This window comes from Bombyx mandarina, chromosome 20 (assembly GCF_030267445.1).
Source record: "Bombyx mandarina strain Sakado chromosome 20, ASM3026744v2".
Classification (NCBI taxonomy): domain Eukaryota; kingdom Metazoa; phylum Arthropoda; class Insecta; order Lepidoptera; family Bombycidae; genus Bombyx; species Bombyx mandarina.
The window spans coordinates 5,219,031-5,234,040 of NC_143226.1; the positions used below are offsets into that span (position 1 = coordinate 5,219,031).

Sequence of the window (15,010 nt, forward strand, 5' to 3'; positions counted from 1 at the left end):
CCGGATCGGAAACGCGACCCACTGAGAAGATCCGGCGAGAAACTCAGTGAGCTGTATCGGTGGGTGCAACACCACTAGTTCTAGTTCTGTATATATATAACCCCACTAGCTGTACCCGTTCGCTTCGCTGGGCTTTTAAAATTAACATTATTATTTCTCACCCCCACAAAGATTCTCATCATTAACGCCCCCGCAACTGGTGTACGGAGTCTAACACTCATATAAATATTAGCCTATCCATTAAGTACATGTATTTTCTACATGGATACCAAGTTTCAAGTCAATCGAATGCACGGTTCCGTAGTTATAACAGAACATCCGTAAAAACCACGGTTTAATGTTGGGTGCTCGACTGGCATGAGACTCTCGGGTTGTCAATTCCGGTATCGACCGGGGACGCGTGTTTTTCGCTTCCAAGTCTGGCGCGCACTATTAAACTGGCACCCAACGTGGGGCCTTCTAACTAGTATTTCGGAGGGAACCTACCTTATAATGGTACCTTAATAATGACACGTACTCATCGTCAGTCACGGCGTCAATCTGATTTCCAAGATGTTGAAGAGAAAACGGGTTCAACCGCGGGACTGACAACCCGAAAGTCTCATGCCAGTCGGGCACCCAACATTAAAACTGTACATTTATATATTAGTATAGATGAGGTTACTAGCTGTGGGTAGACAGAAAAAATCGCTAAGATCTCGTCTCACCTGGTGGGTATCCCGTTGTATCCCGGGGGCGCGTCGTGCTCGGAGACCAGCGCGTCCAGTAGCGCCTCCAGCCGCTCCACGAGAGCCGCGCGCACGCCCTCCGCGTACTCGTCGTCGCCGCTCGCCGTCGAACGGCCGCGAACGCTCGCTCGGATGATGTTACGCTCGCTTAGATGGACCTGCGATATCGAAAACATCTCATAAATCAGTGGTGGGCGAACATTTTTAATGGCGGGCCACAAAGTTTAAAGAAATTCTAGATAGAGGAGGGCCAGGTTATAGAATAGTACATTGTGCAACAAGGGAGAAAATAGGACATTTCCTCCCGCGTGTAAAAACGCCACCCCGCCTATTTCTGCCGTGAAGCAGTAATGCGTTTCGGTTTGAAGGGTGGGGCAGCCGTTGTAACTATACTTGAGACCTTAGAACTTATATCTCAAGATGGGTGGCGCATTTACGTTGTAGATGTCTATGGGCTTTTTTTTTTTTTTTTTTTTTTTTTTTTTTTTTTTTTTTTTTCTCGGGCCGGGGGCCGAACCTCCTACGAGGTCCCCGCGCCTAGGGGGCGCGCGGGGTATGTGAGACTCAACGATCTGCAGGTGTTGAGAGCAGATCGCGGGCCCAAGGATTTTAGGGCCCACCCACTAAACGACTCCCCTGCACTCTTACACCCGACGTCCGATCTCCGTCCGGGGTCAGAACCCGTTCAGAGTAGGGGGGTTCCCGCGGTCAACACTACAACCAGACACGCGGCGCCACCCCGAGGACGCCCGACCGACGGGTCGTCGAGGCGATAGTCGACGACCAACGACGTCGGTCTCCGCGGTACGGCGGCCCTACCAGGCCGCCCGGGCGGTGCCGCTGGTGTTCCGGGATACCCCGCTGGGCCAGAACCAGCCTGCCGGGTCGGAACGCGATACACCGCCGACCGGGTTGCTCTTCAACAGTATGTTCGGCGACGACAGCGACGACGAAAATGCGGACCGCATCGCAGTCCGCAGCCGCCGACGCGCCGTCCCGTCCTCCTGGTGCCAGCGCGCTAGAGTGACGGTAGCGTGCGGCGCAGCCTCAACCCCCTTAGGTCGCCCCGTGACCATCACCGGGAGGAGACTGCCTCCTCATAGGGGCTGGAGCTGGACAAACGCCCTCCTCCGAACCCCGGCTCGACGGCGGCGGCACGGCACCGAGAGGGAAGAAGAGCTCTCCCTCTCCCGTTCCGCCGCCTCCTTCTGCGAGATGGTGGACTCGCAGAAGTCGAGCATCGCCTGCCAGGACTCGTCGCTGCCGAGCATCGCAGCCACGACGGTCGGAAGCGACAAGTCCGGTCCTATTTTTGCAACGAGGACGCGGCGCTGCTCCGCGAAAGCGGTGCAGTACGCGAGCGTGTGCTCCACCGTGTCCTCGTTGCAGCCACTGCAGTGGTGGCACTTCGGCGTCGGCTCCCTCCGGGCGACGAGGTGCAGGTAGCGACCGAAACAGCCGTGTCCCGTGAGCACCTGTGTCGCTCGGAAGGTGAGACGTCCTCGGTCGCGATTCACCCATTCCGAGAGGACCGGGCGGATCGCCTCGACGGTCCGTCGCCCGTAGGCGGGGTCCGCCAGGCGGCGAGACCACGCCTCGAGCACGGCACGCCGAGATTGAAGCTTCCGCGCTCGAACTTCCGCCGCGCCGGGACGCGGCTCCCCCCTGGAGCGGAGATCGCATCGCCACGCGTAATCCGCAGCGAGCGCCTCCGCTTCCAGGTCCCAGGGAGGCGTCCCAGCTAGCACGCACGCCGCCTCAAACGAGACGGTGCGGTATCCACGAACCGCCCTGACCGCAATCGCGCGCTGCGGACGTCGCAACGCCGCAACGTTGTCGCGGGTCAGGGCGTGGCACCACACGGGAGCCCCGTACAGTGCCATCGACCGCACCACCCCCGTGTAGAGGCGGCGCACCACCAAGTCAGGCCCCCCGACGTTCGGCAACAGCCGACTCAGCGAGCCGGCAGCCGCCATCAGTCGGGGACCTAATCTTTCAAAGTGAGCGCGGAAGCTCCAACGACCGTCCAGTACGAGACCGAGGTACCGCAACCCGGTTGCCTCGATCTCGACGCGAACGCCTCCGATCACGAGGTGGGCCCCCTGAGGCGGCGCTCTCCGGGCCCTGTGAAACAACAGGGCCTGGGATTTATCGAGCGCCACCTCCAGACCCAGCCTTCGGATCCTGCCGATGACGAAGGCCACCCCCGCGCAGGAAAGACGGGCAGACTCTCGCAAGTCCCTCCCCCGGGCCACGACCAAAGTGTCGTCCGCGTAACAAACTACGCTCAGACCCGGAAGAGGAGCACTTAGGGCGCTACGCAGGACCCAGTCGTAGCCGATGTTCCACAAGAGAGGGCCAAGGACCGACCCCTGTGGAACACCGCGCTGGACGGGGAAGCGGAGCACCGCCCCACCGTGCCCGGTGCACACGACCGACCTGTCCTCGAGGTAGGACCCGATCAGCCGACGGAGATACGCAGGGACGCCGTGATACTCCAGCGCCCCCGCGATCACCGACCAGGGCAAGGTGTTGAACGCGTTGGCGATGTCAAGGGACACCGCCAGTGCAACCCCGCCCTGGCCGACAGCCTCATCAGAGAGGGCACGCACGCGCATCACCGCGTCGATGGTCGAGCGGCCCTCCCTGAATCCGAACTGCTCCGCTGACAGATCGGGACCCACCCCCGTCAGATGCTGGACGATGCGGGCGGCCACCACCCGCTCGAGCAATTTTCCAGCCTCGTCCAGCAGCACGATGGGACGATATCCCGCAGGTGAGTCCGCGGGGCGTCCCTCCTTCCTTAGCAGAACAAGTCTGCCCGTCTTCCACTGCTTCGGAAACCGTCCCGACTCGAGGCAGGCTTCATAGAGCCGCACGAGTCGGTCCCCAAGGGCACCGAAGGCCAAATCCCAGACCCGGCCGTGAACACCGTCAGGGCCGGGGGCCGCGTCCTTCCTCCGCATCCTCGACACGGCCGCACGGATCTCCTCCTCCGAGATGCTCGGAGGGACCACCTCAGCAGGGGTATCACCGCTCACGCTACTGCGTGGTGGCGCGCCCATGGAAGGGGGCTCGAAGCCCCTCTCCATCCGCGGGAACAGCCCGGAGACAATCTCCCGCAGCTGCTGAGGCTGGAGACGTTCCGTCACCGGGAGCGCCCATGGCCGCAATTTCTTGCGGACCGTTTGGTACGGGCGCCCCCAAGGATCTTGGTCAAGCGTCTCCAGGAGCGTCTTCATGCTCTGAGACTTGGCCTCGCCGATGGCCCGCCGCAGTGCCTCCTGCTTCTGACGGCAGTCGGCATGCAGGCGGGTCGCCACCTCCGCGAAGTCCGCATCGCGAAGGCGGCGACGGCGGTGGCGGGCGCTTCGGCGGCGCGCCCGCACGCACTCCTCTCGGAGGAGCGCGATCTCGGGCGTCCACCAATACGCACCGCCACGCGGAGCGCGACCGCTGACCCGGGGCATCGCAGCATCGCAGACGCGACGCATCGTACCCCGGAACCATTCGGCCTCCAACTTCACGTCCACTAGACGCGCGGGCATCGGCGCCCACGCGGCCACTGTGGCCGCCTCCACCGCAAGCACCTTGTTCAGGCGCTTCAGTGCCCATCGCGGGAATGACCGGGGAGCACTACGCGGGAGCTCCTCCTCGCCGCGGGCGTCTTCGGCCGGCGCGTTCAACGAGGTGGAAACGGAGAGCTCAAATCGGACGAACCGATGATCCGAGAGCGTCTCCGCCCCCTCGAGGACACGCCAACCACAGACACGGCGCGCGGCGGACGGAGACGCGAACGATACGTCCACGTGTGATTCCCCGTTCCACCGCACGCAGGTCGCGACCGAACCTCTGTTTAGGAGACAGAGGCCGGTCGCGAAAGCCCACTCCGACAGGAACTCGCCACGCGAGTCCGTGCGGGGGGATCCCCACGCCGTACATTTAGCGTTGAGGTCCCCCGCTAGTATCACTGGGCGAGACTCGAAGCGATGAACCAACGCCTCGAGCCCACCCAGGAACTGCTCGAACTCGGCGAGACTCCTGTTCGGAGAGAAGTACACCCCGATCACGACGGTTTCGTCGACCCTAACTACGACGTACCCAGATCCCCTGGCCACCATTCCAAGGGGGGGTAACGCCGCCGACTGTCGCATCACGATCGCCACGGAGCCATCGACATCTCCGGCCCAGGAGTCCTCCCGGTCGGAAGGTACGAAGTATGGCTCCGCGACGATCGCGATGTCGATGAACCACTCCGCCATGGTATGGACGAGGAGATCCTGCGCCCTGGCGGAGTGGTTCACGTTCGCTTGAAGGAAGCGATGGACGTGATCCATTATTGAGGTATCACGTCCATCGCTCCCTCGTCTTCCGTCCCGCCTTGCGGCCCGACGGCCGCGGCGGGAACTGACGGGCCGGCTGTTTCACACGCAGCCGGCTCTTCCTCTGACTTCTTCTTCTTTTTCCCGCCACGCCTCCTCTTTGTGGAGGAGGGTGCGGAAAGACAGGCCGGACCCCCGGCCCGATGATCGGCCCGCCGTTTCGCTGCATCACACAACACGCAGTGCGGTGTTGCAGCGGTGCAGGAGGCTGCCTTGTGTCCGGGCTGACAGCAACGGAAGCAAAGTCCGCTGCGATCCACAGCCGACGGGCACTTGGCGAGGCCGTGCCCGGTGCCAAAGCACCGGAGGCATCGCCATGGACGTGCCTCCTGCAGCTGCACGTGGGCTATCACCCAACCCACGCGCAGCCTCCCCGGCGAGTCGGCAGGCCGACCTTGTGGAGGCGTGGCCAAGAGGGTGGCCGCCTGCACGGGGCAACGCGCCCACACGGTGAAAGCCCCAGAGTAACAACTCCACTTAACACCAGGTGGGCTGTGAGCTAATCCATCCATCTAGCAATAACAAAAAATAGTACATTGTGCACCAACGGAGAAAAGTAGGACTTTTTCTTCCGCGTATAAAATTGCCACCCGAGCCGAGGCCCCTCCCCATACTCAATAAAAAATAATTTAACTGTTTTTTTTATTTTTAAATAAACTACTACTAATTGAATAAGAACTGAAATAATAAAGAATTGTCTGATGAACTCATCTTTGTTTAATACTTCACTATTAAATTTTATTGCCTTTTGTTTATTTCACTTTTGCACTAAACACAATATTGCAAATTACCCGAGCACAACAATGGCGGAGAATTTTAGGTGCGTAAGAGCAGACGTAGACACTAACGCGCATGCGCACTTGTCAGTACCCAGGGAGGAACAGTTAAACTTTCTTTCCTGTACAGCGGGACGAAAACCGAACTTTCGGCGTAGGTAGGAGAAAAAATATGCATTTTGTATTAAAGCTTTATAAACAAAATACCTTTTACTTTTACGCCTTGTTAGGCGTATGAGACGTGAGGCGTGTGATAGATAGGTGAGAAGAATGGTTTTTTCCAATAAATAAACTAATACCTGTAACAGACTGCCGAGATAATGATAATTTATGAGCTAGTGAAAGCTCAAAACACCCCTGACGCTTTCATTAAAAATTCGAAGATTTTCAATTATAAACGTCAGATTTTATTTTACGCGCCAATATGCTGACTAGTATATTTAGGATGTACGGACTCTCGGCGGGCCGGATTAAATACTTCCGCGGGCCGTACTTTCCCCATCACTGTCATAGATAAACAATAAAATCTTTATGTAATTACGTAATGTGTCTGAAAGTAATGAAACGGTTTTAAATCGTCACGACTTTAGCAAGCAATGGAATGCAATTTCGGCATCGATCAGCGAATATACAAACATAAATCAATACATTTATTTTTACACTAGCCGACCCGGCAGACTTCATAGTGCCTCAATCGATAAATAAAAGACCTAAAATTTTGTATAAAATAAACTTAAAACAAATAAAAGGAATCCGTTCGACGGGAAAAACAAAATTGTTATTTTTATTTAATACCGAGAATTTAATATTTATCTACCTTTTAAACCTTCTCTGGACTTCCACAAATAATTCAAGACGAAAATTAGCCAAAATGGTCCAGCCGTTCTCGAAATTTAGCGAGACAACGAACAGCAATTAATTTATATATATACACGGTTTGGAAAAGTGAAATTGTACTGTCACCTTCAATTGTGTTAAATTTATGGAGTTCATTTTGAAGGTAGTTTTGCATAAAAAATCGAGATCTGTTCAAACCCCACGCTCTTAGTGTGGATTGCGTAGTTATATTTACGCTGTAGGAGTGGTCGGGGCAACGATCATAGCATTAAGAAAAAAAAAAAAACAAAATGTGTGCAATTCACACGTGGTAGAAGTGAAACCTTCCAAAATTAAAATACAATTATCCTAAACGTAAGTATATATATATATATATATACCTAAGTATATGTAAAATTTTGTCATTAGTAAATAATTGTAAGGTAGCGCCCTCTGTGAATTGATATTTTAATTTCACGTATAATCCTAAATTAAAATTCACTACAAGAGCTTTCATACACACGTTAGTATTAAAAAATCTCACAGATGGCGCTGTATTAAATAGTATGTATATTTCTGTCTCATTCTTTGCTGGCTTCATCCTACACATTTTTGTATTTGTGTCTCTTACCTGTCGTTTTTTCCGTTGCATCCGGTTTGAAATCACAACGATTCTAAAGAAGTTTTCACTTCAAAAAGCCACTAAGTTTATGGCCATATCTTCTTAATGGGTTGCGATTCCGATCCGGTGGTAGATTCTGTGAAGCACTGCTCTTGCTAGGACTAGTGTTAGCAAATTCTCTCATGTTGATTCCGTGAGCTCACCTACCCGTCCGGGCATAGTTGGAATAGTCCCTTATGCTACCAGCGAATAGTTAGGAATAAAAAAGATAAGACAAAGTCAAATGTTTGCCATACAATATATTTGCAGGGTACCTCTTGTTACACGCTGTTAAGAGAAACAACTTACATAGTTTGAAACCTAGGACCATGAATATTTTTTGAAGTGAAACTTCTTTAGAATCGTTGTGATTTCAAACTCGATGAAACGAAAAAATAAGTCCATAGAGACACAAACACATAAATGTATAGGATTCAGCCGGCGAGAGAATGAGATGGAACACATTAGACGTTCTCAGTGTAGTGTTTTTTTAATACAGCGCCATCTATGAGATTTTCCTCTTGAAACCTCTTGTAGTGATTTTAATTTAGGATTATACGTGAAGTTAAAATATCAATTCACAGAGGGCGCTACCTCATAATATAAAAGATGATTTACAATTATTTACTAATGACAATTTACATACAACTAGACAGGATAATTGCATTTTAATTTTTGAAGGTTGTGTGAATTGCACACATTTTTTTTTTTTTTCGAAATACCTTACATGATCTTACCTTTAACTCTTTCTGCAAGTTGGCGAGTCTGCGCTGCAGCTCGTGGATCTGCGCGGCGTCGTCGGGCTCGCCTCCCGCCCCTGCCCCCGCCCCGCCTCCGCCCGCACCCCCCGCCCGGCACACCCACACGCATCGGCGCGCCGCCTCCACGCTCATCACCACTGTGTGCTGCACCTCCTGTAGAGAACGTCGTGTTATTATTTACTTTATTTTAAAACCACTACACAGATACCGGATTTCGTTTCATTGGGTCGCGATTCCGATCCGGTGGTAAATTCAACGAAGATCTGCTCTAGTTATGGCAAATGTTCACACGGTCCCTCTGAAGCCCCCGGGCGGAGATCGGATGTTAGGTGTGACGGTGCAGAGGAGTCGATTGGTGCGGTAGGGCCCTAAAAATATCCTTGGGCCCGCGGTTCGCAGTCGTGGGTCAGTCCCATATACCCCGTGCGCTCCCTAGGCGCGGGGACTTCGTAGGAGGTTTGGCCCCCGGCTCAAAAATAAAAAGTTCCTCAGAAGCCGAGCCCCCTGAGCTCGCCCACCAACCAAGGCGAAGTCAGAATAGTCCTTCGAGGCTTTTAGGTAATTAAGTGGGTTTTTTTAAATTAAATATCCAAACATTCGAATCTCATTATTAAAAACTACTAATAGGCTTTAATTTTGTATGTTTTTATTGTAGAGCGACCCTGCTACCACGATAGCTAAAAAGTATTCGAGAGGAAACACTAGATACTATTATCAGTTCTAATGTAATAACGAATTCCATAATGAAAGTCTGGTGACTTGCCTGTTCAACCACGGTGGTTAAGTAGGCGTCGCACGCTTCTTGAGGTAAGGTCCGGACGAGGACGTTGAGGGTCCGCGCCATCTCCCGCCTCCAGCGCGCCGGAGCCCCTCGTACCAGGCGGTAGCACGGCGGCGTGGTGCTGCAGTCCAGCGTATACCTGGAGACATTCAACGGTTCCACTTCATTGAGATCTCACCGTCTCATAACAAACTAGACGAGCTGAACAAGACAGTTCCGTTATATTCATTATTTGGAGCGGATGAAAAACATTGCCCGTCTTCCCGGGACAAAGGGGCTCATGACCTATGCAAGTGTAGTGTTCGCTAACGCGGCCCACACTAACTTAAAACCACTACAAGTAATTCAATCCCGTTTTTGCAGGATAGCCGTCGGAGCACCGTGGTTCGTCAGGAGCATTGACCTGCATGATGACCTGGACCTAGAGTCCATCAATGTGCCACTTCGATAAAGCGACACGACACGAGAACCAGTAATCGTGGCCGCCGATAACTACATTCCCGATCCTGCGGACCGAATGGTAAACAATCGACGTCGCCCAAAACGCGTCATTTCGGATCCTCCCGATCCACTAACGGTGCTTTTAGGTACCTCAAGCAGCGGACATCGTTCTCGTCGAACCCGTCGCTTGCGACGAAGGGCTCGACGAGTAAATTAACCCACAGACACAGCCCACTGAGTTTTTCGCCGGATTTTCTCAGTGGGTCGCGTTCCGATCCGGTGGTAGATTCTGCACTACTCTTGCTAGGGCCAGTGTTAGCAACACTCCGGTTTGAGCCCCGAGAGCTCCCACACACACGCTAGGGTAACGCTGATATAGACTTAAGAGGCTATCAGCATAGGTAGGGAAAAGACGGGTTTATTGAAGTGTCACCAACCGGATAAGAGACACGATCCGGGAATATCCGGAAAATTGCAAACATCAGGGGTCTTAATTGTTTGATGGAAGGTTATCTTCGCTCACCATTTGTTCAGCAGTGTCTTGTCGTTTTCGTCTTCAGCCGCCTCCAGTGCGGCCTTGAAGTCTGCGCACTCCAGCGTGTGGGGCAGCAGCGGCGTGCCCAGCCCTGAGTTGAGGAACAACACGGGGACCACAGCGCCTAACTCTGATTGACCTGCTCGAGTATATAAGTACCTATGTCAATCTCTAGTACCCGCACCAGTCAATGTCCTCGTCGAACCCGTCGATGACAACGAAGAGTATTTTTATTGCTTAGTTGGGTGGACGAGCTCAAAGCCAACCTGGTGTTAAGTGGTTACCAGAGCCCATAAACATCTACCTTGAGATATGAGTTCGAAGGTCTCAGAATAATTACAACGGCTGCCCCACCCTTCAAACCGAAACGCAATACTGCTTCACGGCAGAAATAGGCGAGGTGGTGGTACCTACCCGTGCGGAATCACAAGAGGTCCTACCACCAGTAAGAAAGTCGACGAGCGAACTAAACTACAGACACAGCCCACTTGAGTTTCTCGCCAGATCTTCTCAGTGGGTCGCGATTCCGATCCGGTGGTAGATTCTGTGAAGCATTGCTCTTGCTAGGGCTAGTGTTAGCAAGCTCTTAGGTTGAGCCCGTGAGCTCACCTACCCGTAATAGCGTAGCTGGAATATTCCCTTAGGCTACCAAAGAAAAGGTAGGAAAAAAAGTACTCGTAACACAGAGAGTCCTAACTTGGGTTCAACTTACAATAATAATTGTTACGTGTTATTTTAACCGATTTGTAAAAAATGAGGATGTTCTCAATTTGTTTTTTTTTTTTATTATTATTTATTTTGATATATGCCACATATAGCTTAATACGCGAAATTTATCTTTGTAGTTAAAGGTCCATTTTATTTGGTACTAGTCGTACTCGTCCGCTTCCCTGGGCATTTAAAATTAACATTATTATTTATTGTAATTATTATTAGGGAGTTCAACACTCATATAAATATTAGCCAATCCATTAAGTACATGTATCTTCTACATGGATACCAAGTTTCAAGTCAATCGGATGCACGGTTCAGTAGATATAACGGAACATCCGTAAAAACCACTGTAGATTTATATATTAGTATAGATTAGCATCAGCAATTCGATAATTTTAATTGAACTTCAATTAAGTTTACTCTATTCAAATAGCAAGAAGAAGTATTTTTGTTATGATATTTTTTTCTAATTTTTAAACTTTAAGTGGGTCTCCTGCAAAGTTTCAAAAATATCGCTTAAACCAAATAGACCTTTATCCCTCAAAAAGTAGAGATGAAACGGATAGTGGTTTAGCCGGTTACCGGATACCGAATATTCGGCAAGCTGCGATGCCGGAGCGCCGGATATTCGCCCCTTTCGGAAATATTCGTGCGCGTTCGGGTGTTATCGCACGTGAGCGGAGATCGCGACGACTCGGTACGACGACGATTGGGGATTCATTCACCACACTTTGCCACTTGTTAATTTTGAGTATTAAACAAACTAATTAATAAAATGACCACTTTTGACGTGCGATTATAAAAATAAAAGTTATCCATAACCTATTGTGGTATTATTTGCCTTTTGTATAACCATGAGATTTTCTTAAATTTCACTATCCGAAATATGGCCGGATACTGATTTTCTATCCGGTATCCGGCCGGATAGTGAAAGCATGGCCAGATAGGCCGGATACCGCATAGTTATCGGATATCCGTTTCATCTCTAGTATATAGCGATTGGAATATCACTAGTTTGTTTTTCTAGTAATACGAAATAAATTGCTTACGCGTAAGTTCAGTTATGCACAGCACCGGGAACCGATGGTCTCTCTGCTGTTCCAGAGGCGAGCGCCAGTGGAGATCTGCCACGTGGACTCTCCATCCTCTCTTGCGGGCCCTCACCCGGAGTCTAGCAGCGGCACCGCACTGCAGAGCGCCTTTTTCCGCACAGCAATCTGAGAAAATTTTATAGGAAACTAGCTTTTGTCCGCGACTTCTTTCGCGTGGAATAGTTTACTTTGGCATAACTAACTAAATTTTACGCGCCTCTTCTTCATTGACGTAGAAAGTGAAAATATTTTTGAATAATAGAATGTTAAGGAGTTTTATTTTAAGTTCTCAAAAGGGATTAAAATCCCGATTTGGAAACATTCTTTATTGGTGCTCCGCTTGCATTGGTCTCAGCCTGATGTTATATAGCTTATAGCCTTCCTCGATAAACGGGCTATCTAACACTGCAAGAATTTTTCAAATCGGACCAGTAGTTCCTGAGATTATTGCGTTCAAACAAACAAACTCTTCACCTTTATAATATTAGTATAGATGTAATAAAAAGTACTTTTAAAATTTATTTATTCAACTCAATAACTTTACTGATGGTAGGACCTCTTGTGAGTCTGCACGGGTAGGTTCCACCAGCCTGCCTATTTCTTCCGTGAAGCAGTAATGCGTTTCGGTTTGAAGGGTGGGGCAGCCGTTGTAACTAACTGAGACCTTAGAGCTTATATCTCAAGGTGGGTGGCGCATTTACGTTGTAGATGTCTATGGGCTCCCCTAACCATTTAACACCAGGTAGGCTGTGAGCTCGTCCACACATCTAAGCAATAAAAAATTTCGTTTGAATCGATTGGATTGTAAAAATATAACGTCCATCTCATTTTTCGAGCCCCTAATGTTCTGACTATTGGCTCAAAACAGTCCCAGTGGTGGAACTGTCTTCTCAAAGTAGGTGGTGACGTTGTGTGTGTTTCCGTAAGCAATTTTTTTTTTTTTTTTTTTATTGCTTAGATGGTTGGACGAGCTCACAGCCCACCTGATGTTAAGTGGTTACTGGAGCCCATAGACATCTACAACGTAAATGCGCCACCCACCTTGAGATATAAGTTGTAATGTCTCAGTATAGTTACAACGGCTGCCCCACCCTTCAAACCGAAACGCATTACTGCTTCACGGCAGAAATAGGCAGGGCGGTGGTACCTACCCGCGCGGACTCACAACAGGTCCTACCACCAGTAATTACGCAAATTATAACTTTGCGGGTTTCACTTTTATTACACGATGTTATTCCTTCACCGTGGAAGTCAATCGTGAACATTTGTTGAGTACGTATTTCATTAGAAAAATTGGTACCCGCCTGCGGGATTCGAACACCGGTGCATCGCTTCAACACTATTGCACCGGACGTCTTATCTTTTAGGCCACGACGACTTCAAGTTGCCTTTTTTATGATTGAACACTGAGTTTCTCGCCGGATCTTCTCAGTGGGTCGCGTTCCCGATCCGCTGGTAGATTCTGCGAAGCTCTTGCTAGGGCCAATGTTAGCATCACTCCGGTTTGAGCCCCGTGAGCTCACCTACTAGTTGAGGTTACGCTGAAATAGCCTCTCAAGGCAATCAGCTTAGGTAAAAAAAAGTGCTTGGGATGATTGAAGGATTATTGATGGCCCAGAGGCCTTTCCAGTCTCACCAAGACAAGTGGGCGAGCAAAGGCTCGCCAGAAGGGGTGAGATTAGCTAACAGCGAGCGCCTCCGAAGGATACCTAACAACTCAAGAGCAGATACTTCACGAATGAATCTACTACGGAATCGGAACCGCGACCCGCTGAGAAGATCCGGCGAGAAACTCAGCGGGCTGATGCATGGGTTAGGTTGCACTGTTACTGGGATCCCTAAGCTTGCTCCTAGTATTAGAGCTGAAGGCGTCTAATGTAAGAGTTATTGTATCCGTTTATGGACGTGTCTAGAGCGTCGACAGTGACTGGTTTCTGCGTGATCAGGATTCACATGGACATTGAGCTTCATCTACATTTAGAAGAAAAAAAAAATAGTACAAAAAAAAACTAACAAAATACGCTTTTATAGAAAATCCAGTTCAAAAATGGAAAATAAATTTTTATAAATTTGGATTAAAAATGGGTGGGGTGCTTTTCAGGATATTATCAAAATAACCCTTCTACTCATATCTGTTCATAAAATATTTATAACTACTGATACCATGCAACACACGCTTTTTTTTACAATAAAATCATTTTTTCTTACACTATTTTCAATTCAAATTTATAAAAATTTATTTTCTATTTTTTAGTTGGATTTTCTACAAAAGCGTATTTTGTTATAATAGTTTTTTTAATATATATATATTTTTAATTAATTTAAATATTTTCAATTTTTTTTATTTAATTTTGAATTGTCATCGGTCCTTAATAAGTATACCAAATTTCGAGTTAATCCGACGTTTTGAAGGGGATCAAAATCATGATCAAAGATTCCGTTACATACTAACGTACATACGTGTGAAGCTAATAAAAGCGTATTAATAAATTGCAGTCACCTTGGGAGTCAGCAGCGCACACGTAGATGAGCATTGCCCGTCGCCTCCGGGGACGCTGTCCAGCCACTCTCCCCATGAGGCAGGACCTGTGTTCTTCGGGCAGAGTGGCGACGTTGGCCGGCATCGGTGGACCCTCCACGTCCTCTTTTGGGGACGCGCATGCCACCGGAGAAGATAGCGATATAGAATCTGTGAAGGTCATTGTAAATTGGATTGATGTGTATTGCGAGGTTGAAAAGCACGACAGTACCGGAATGCAGCTTATTCTTGCAGTTACAGGAGAAGTTAGATCAAGATCCTATCTTATATGGGTGGACGAGCTCACAGCCAACTTGGTGTTAAGTGGTTACTGGAGACCATAGACATCTACAACGTAAATGCGTCACACCCACTTTGAGATATAAGTTCTAAGGTATCAGTATAGTTACAACGGCTGCCCCAACCTTCAAATCGAAACGCATTACTGCTTCACGGCAGAAATAGACAGGGTGGTGGTACCTACACGTGCGGACTCACAATAGGTCCTACCACCGGTAAACTAAACACAAGGGTGGAGGTACGTTATATGTTAATCATGTCCGTGTGCTTAGGTAACCACTTAACAGCAGGTGGGTGGTCAGCTAGTTCACCCGTCTAAGCAATAAAAAAGATACATTCAAAACATTCCGACCAATCTATGTATCATATCAACACAATACATTCGTCGGAATTGATATTGTAGTAAGAGCGTAGGCGTTCTCGTAGATGTTCTACGAATTTCGTAGCAATGACTACGGATCGGCGAGTTTTAATATAGGTAATAGCTTTCACTCTTAAACTACCTA

The 15,010-nt window shown here is 49.5% G+C and overlaps 1 protein-coding gene across 3 annotated transcripts in view; it reads right to left on the bottom strand.

Annotated features, from left to right (window-relative positions):
- The window catches only part of LOC114247891 (NACHT and WD repeat domain-containing protein 2), a 76,162-nt gene that overhangs the window by 21,307 nt on the left and 39,845 nt on the right, over nucleotides 1-15,010 (bottom strand). For all 3 annotated transcript variants that reach the window (XM_089736004.1, XM_028180968.2, XM_089736005.1), the window contains 6 exons: nucleotides 14,187-14,375; nucleotides 11,645-11,812; nucleotides 9,870-10,020; nucleotides 8,888-9,044; nucleotides 8,101-8,277; nucleotides 708-886 (listed from right to left, as the gene is read on the bottom strand). In XM_089736004.1, the coding sequence (XP_089592130.1) occupies nucleotides 708-886; nucleotides 8,101-8,277; nucleotides 8,888-9,044; nucleotides 9,870-10,020; nucleotides 11,645-11,812; nucleotides 14,187-14,375 (1,021 nt within the window). The remainder of the gene's footprint in view (nucleotides 1-707; nucleotides 887-8,100; nucleotides 8,278-8,887; nucleotides 9,045-9,869; nucleotides 10,021-11,644; nucleotides 11,813-14,186; nucleotides 14,376-15,010) is intronic.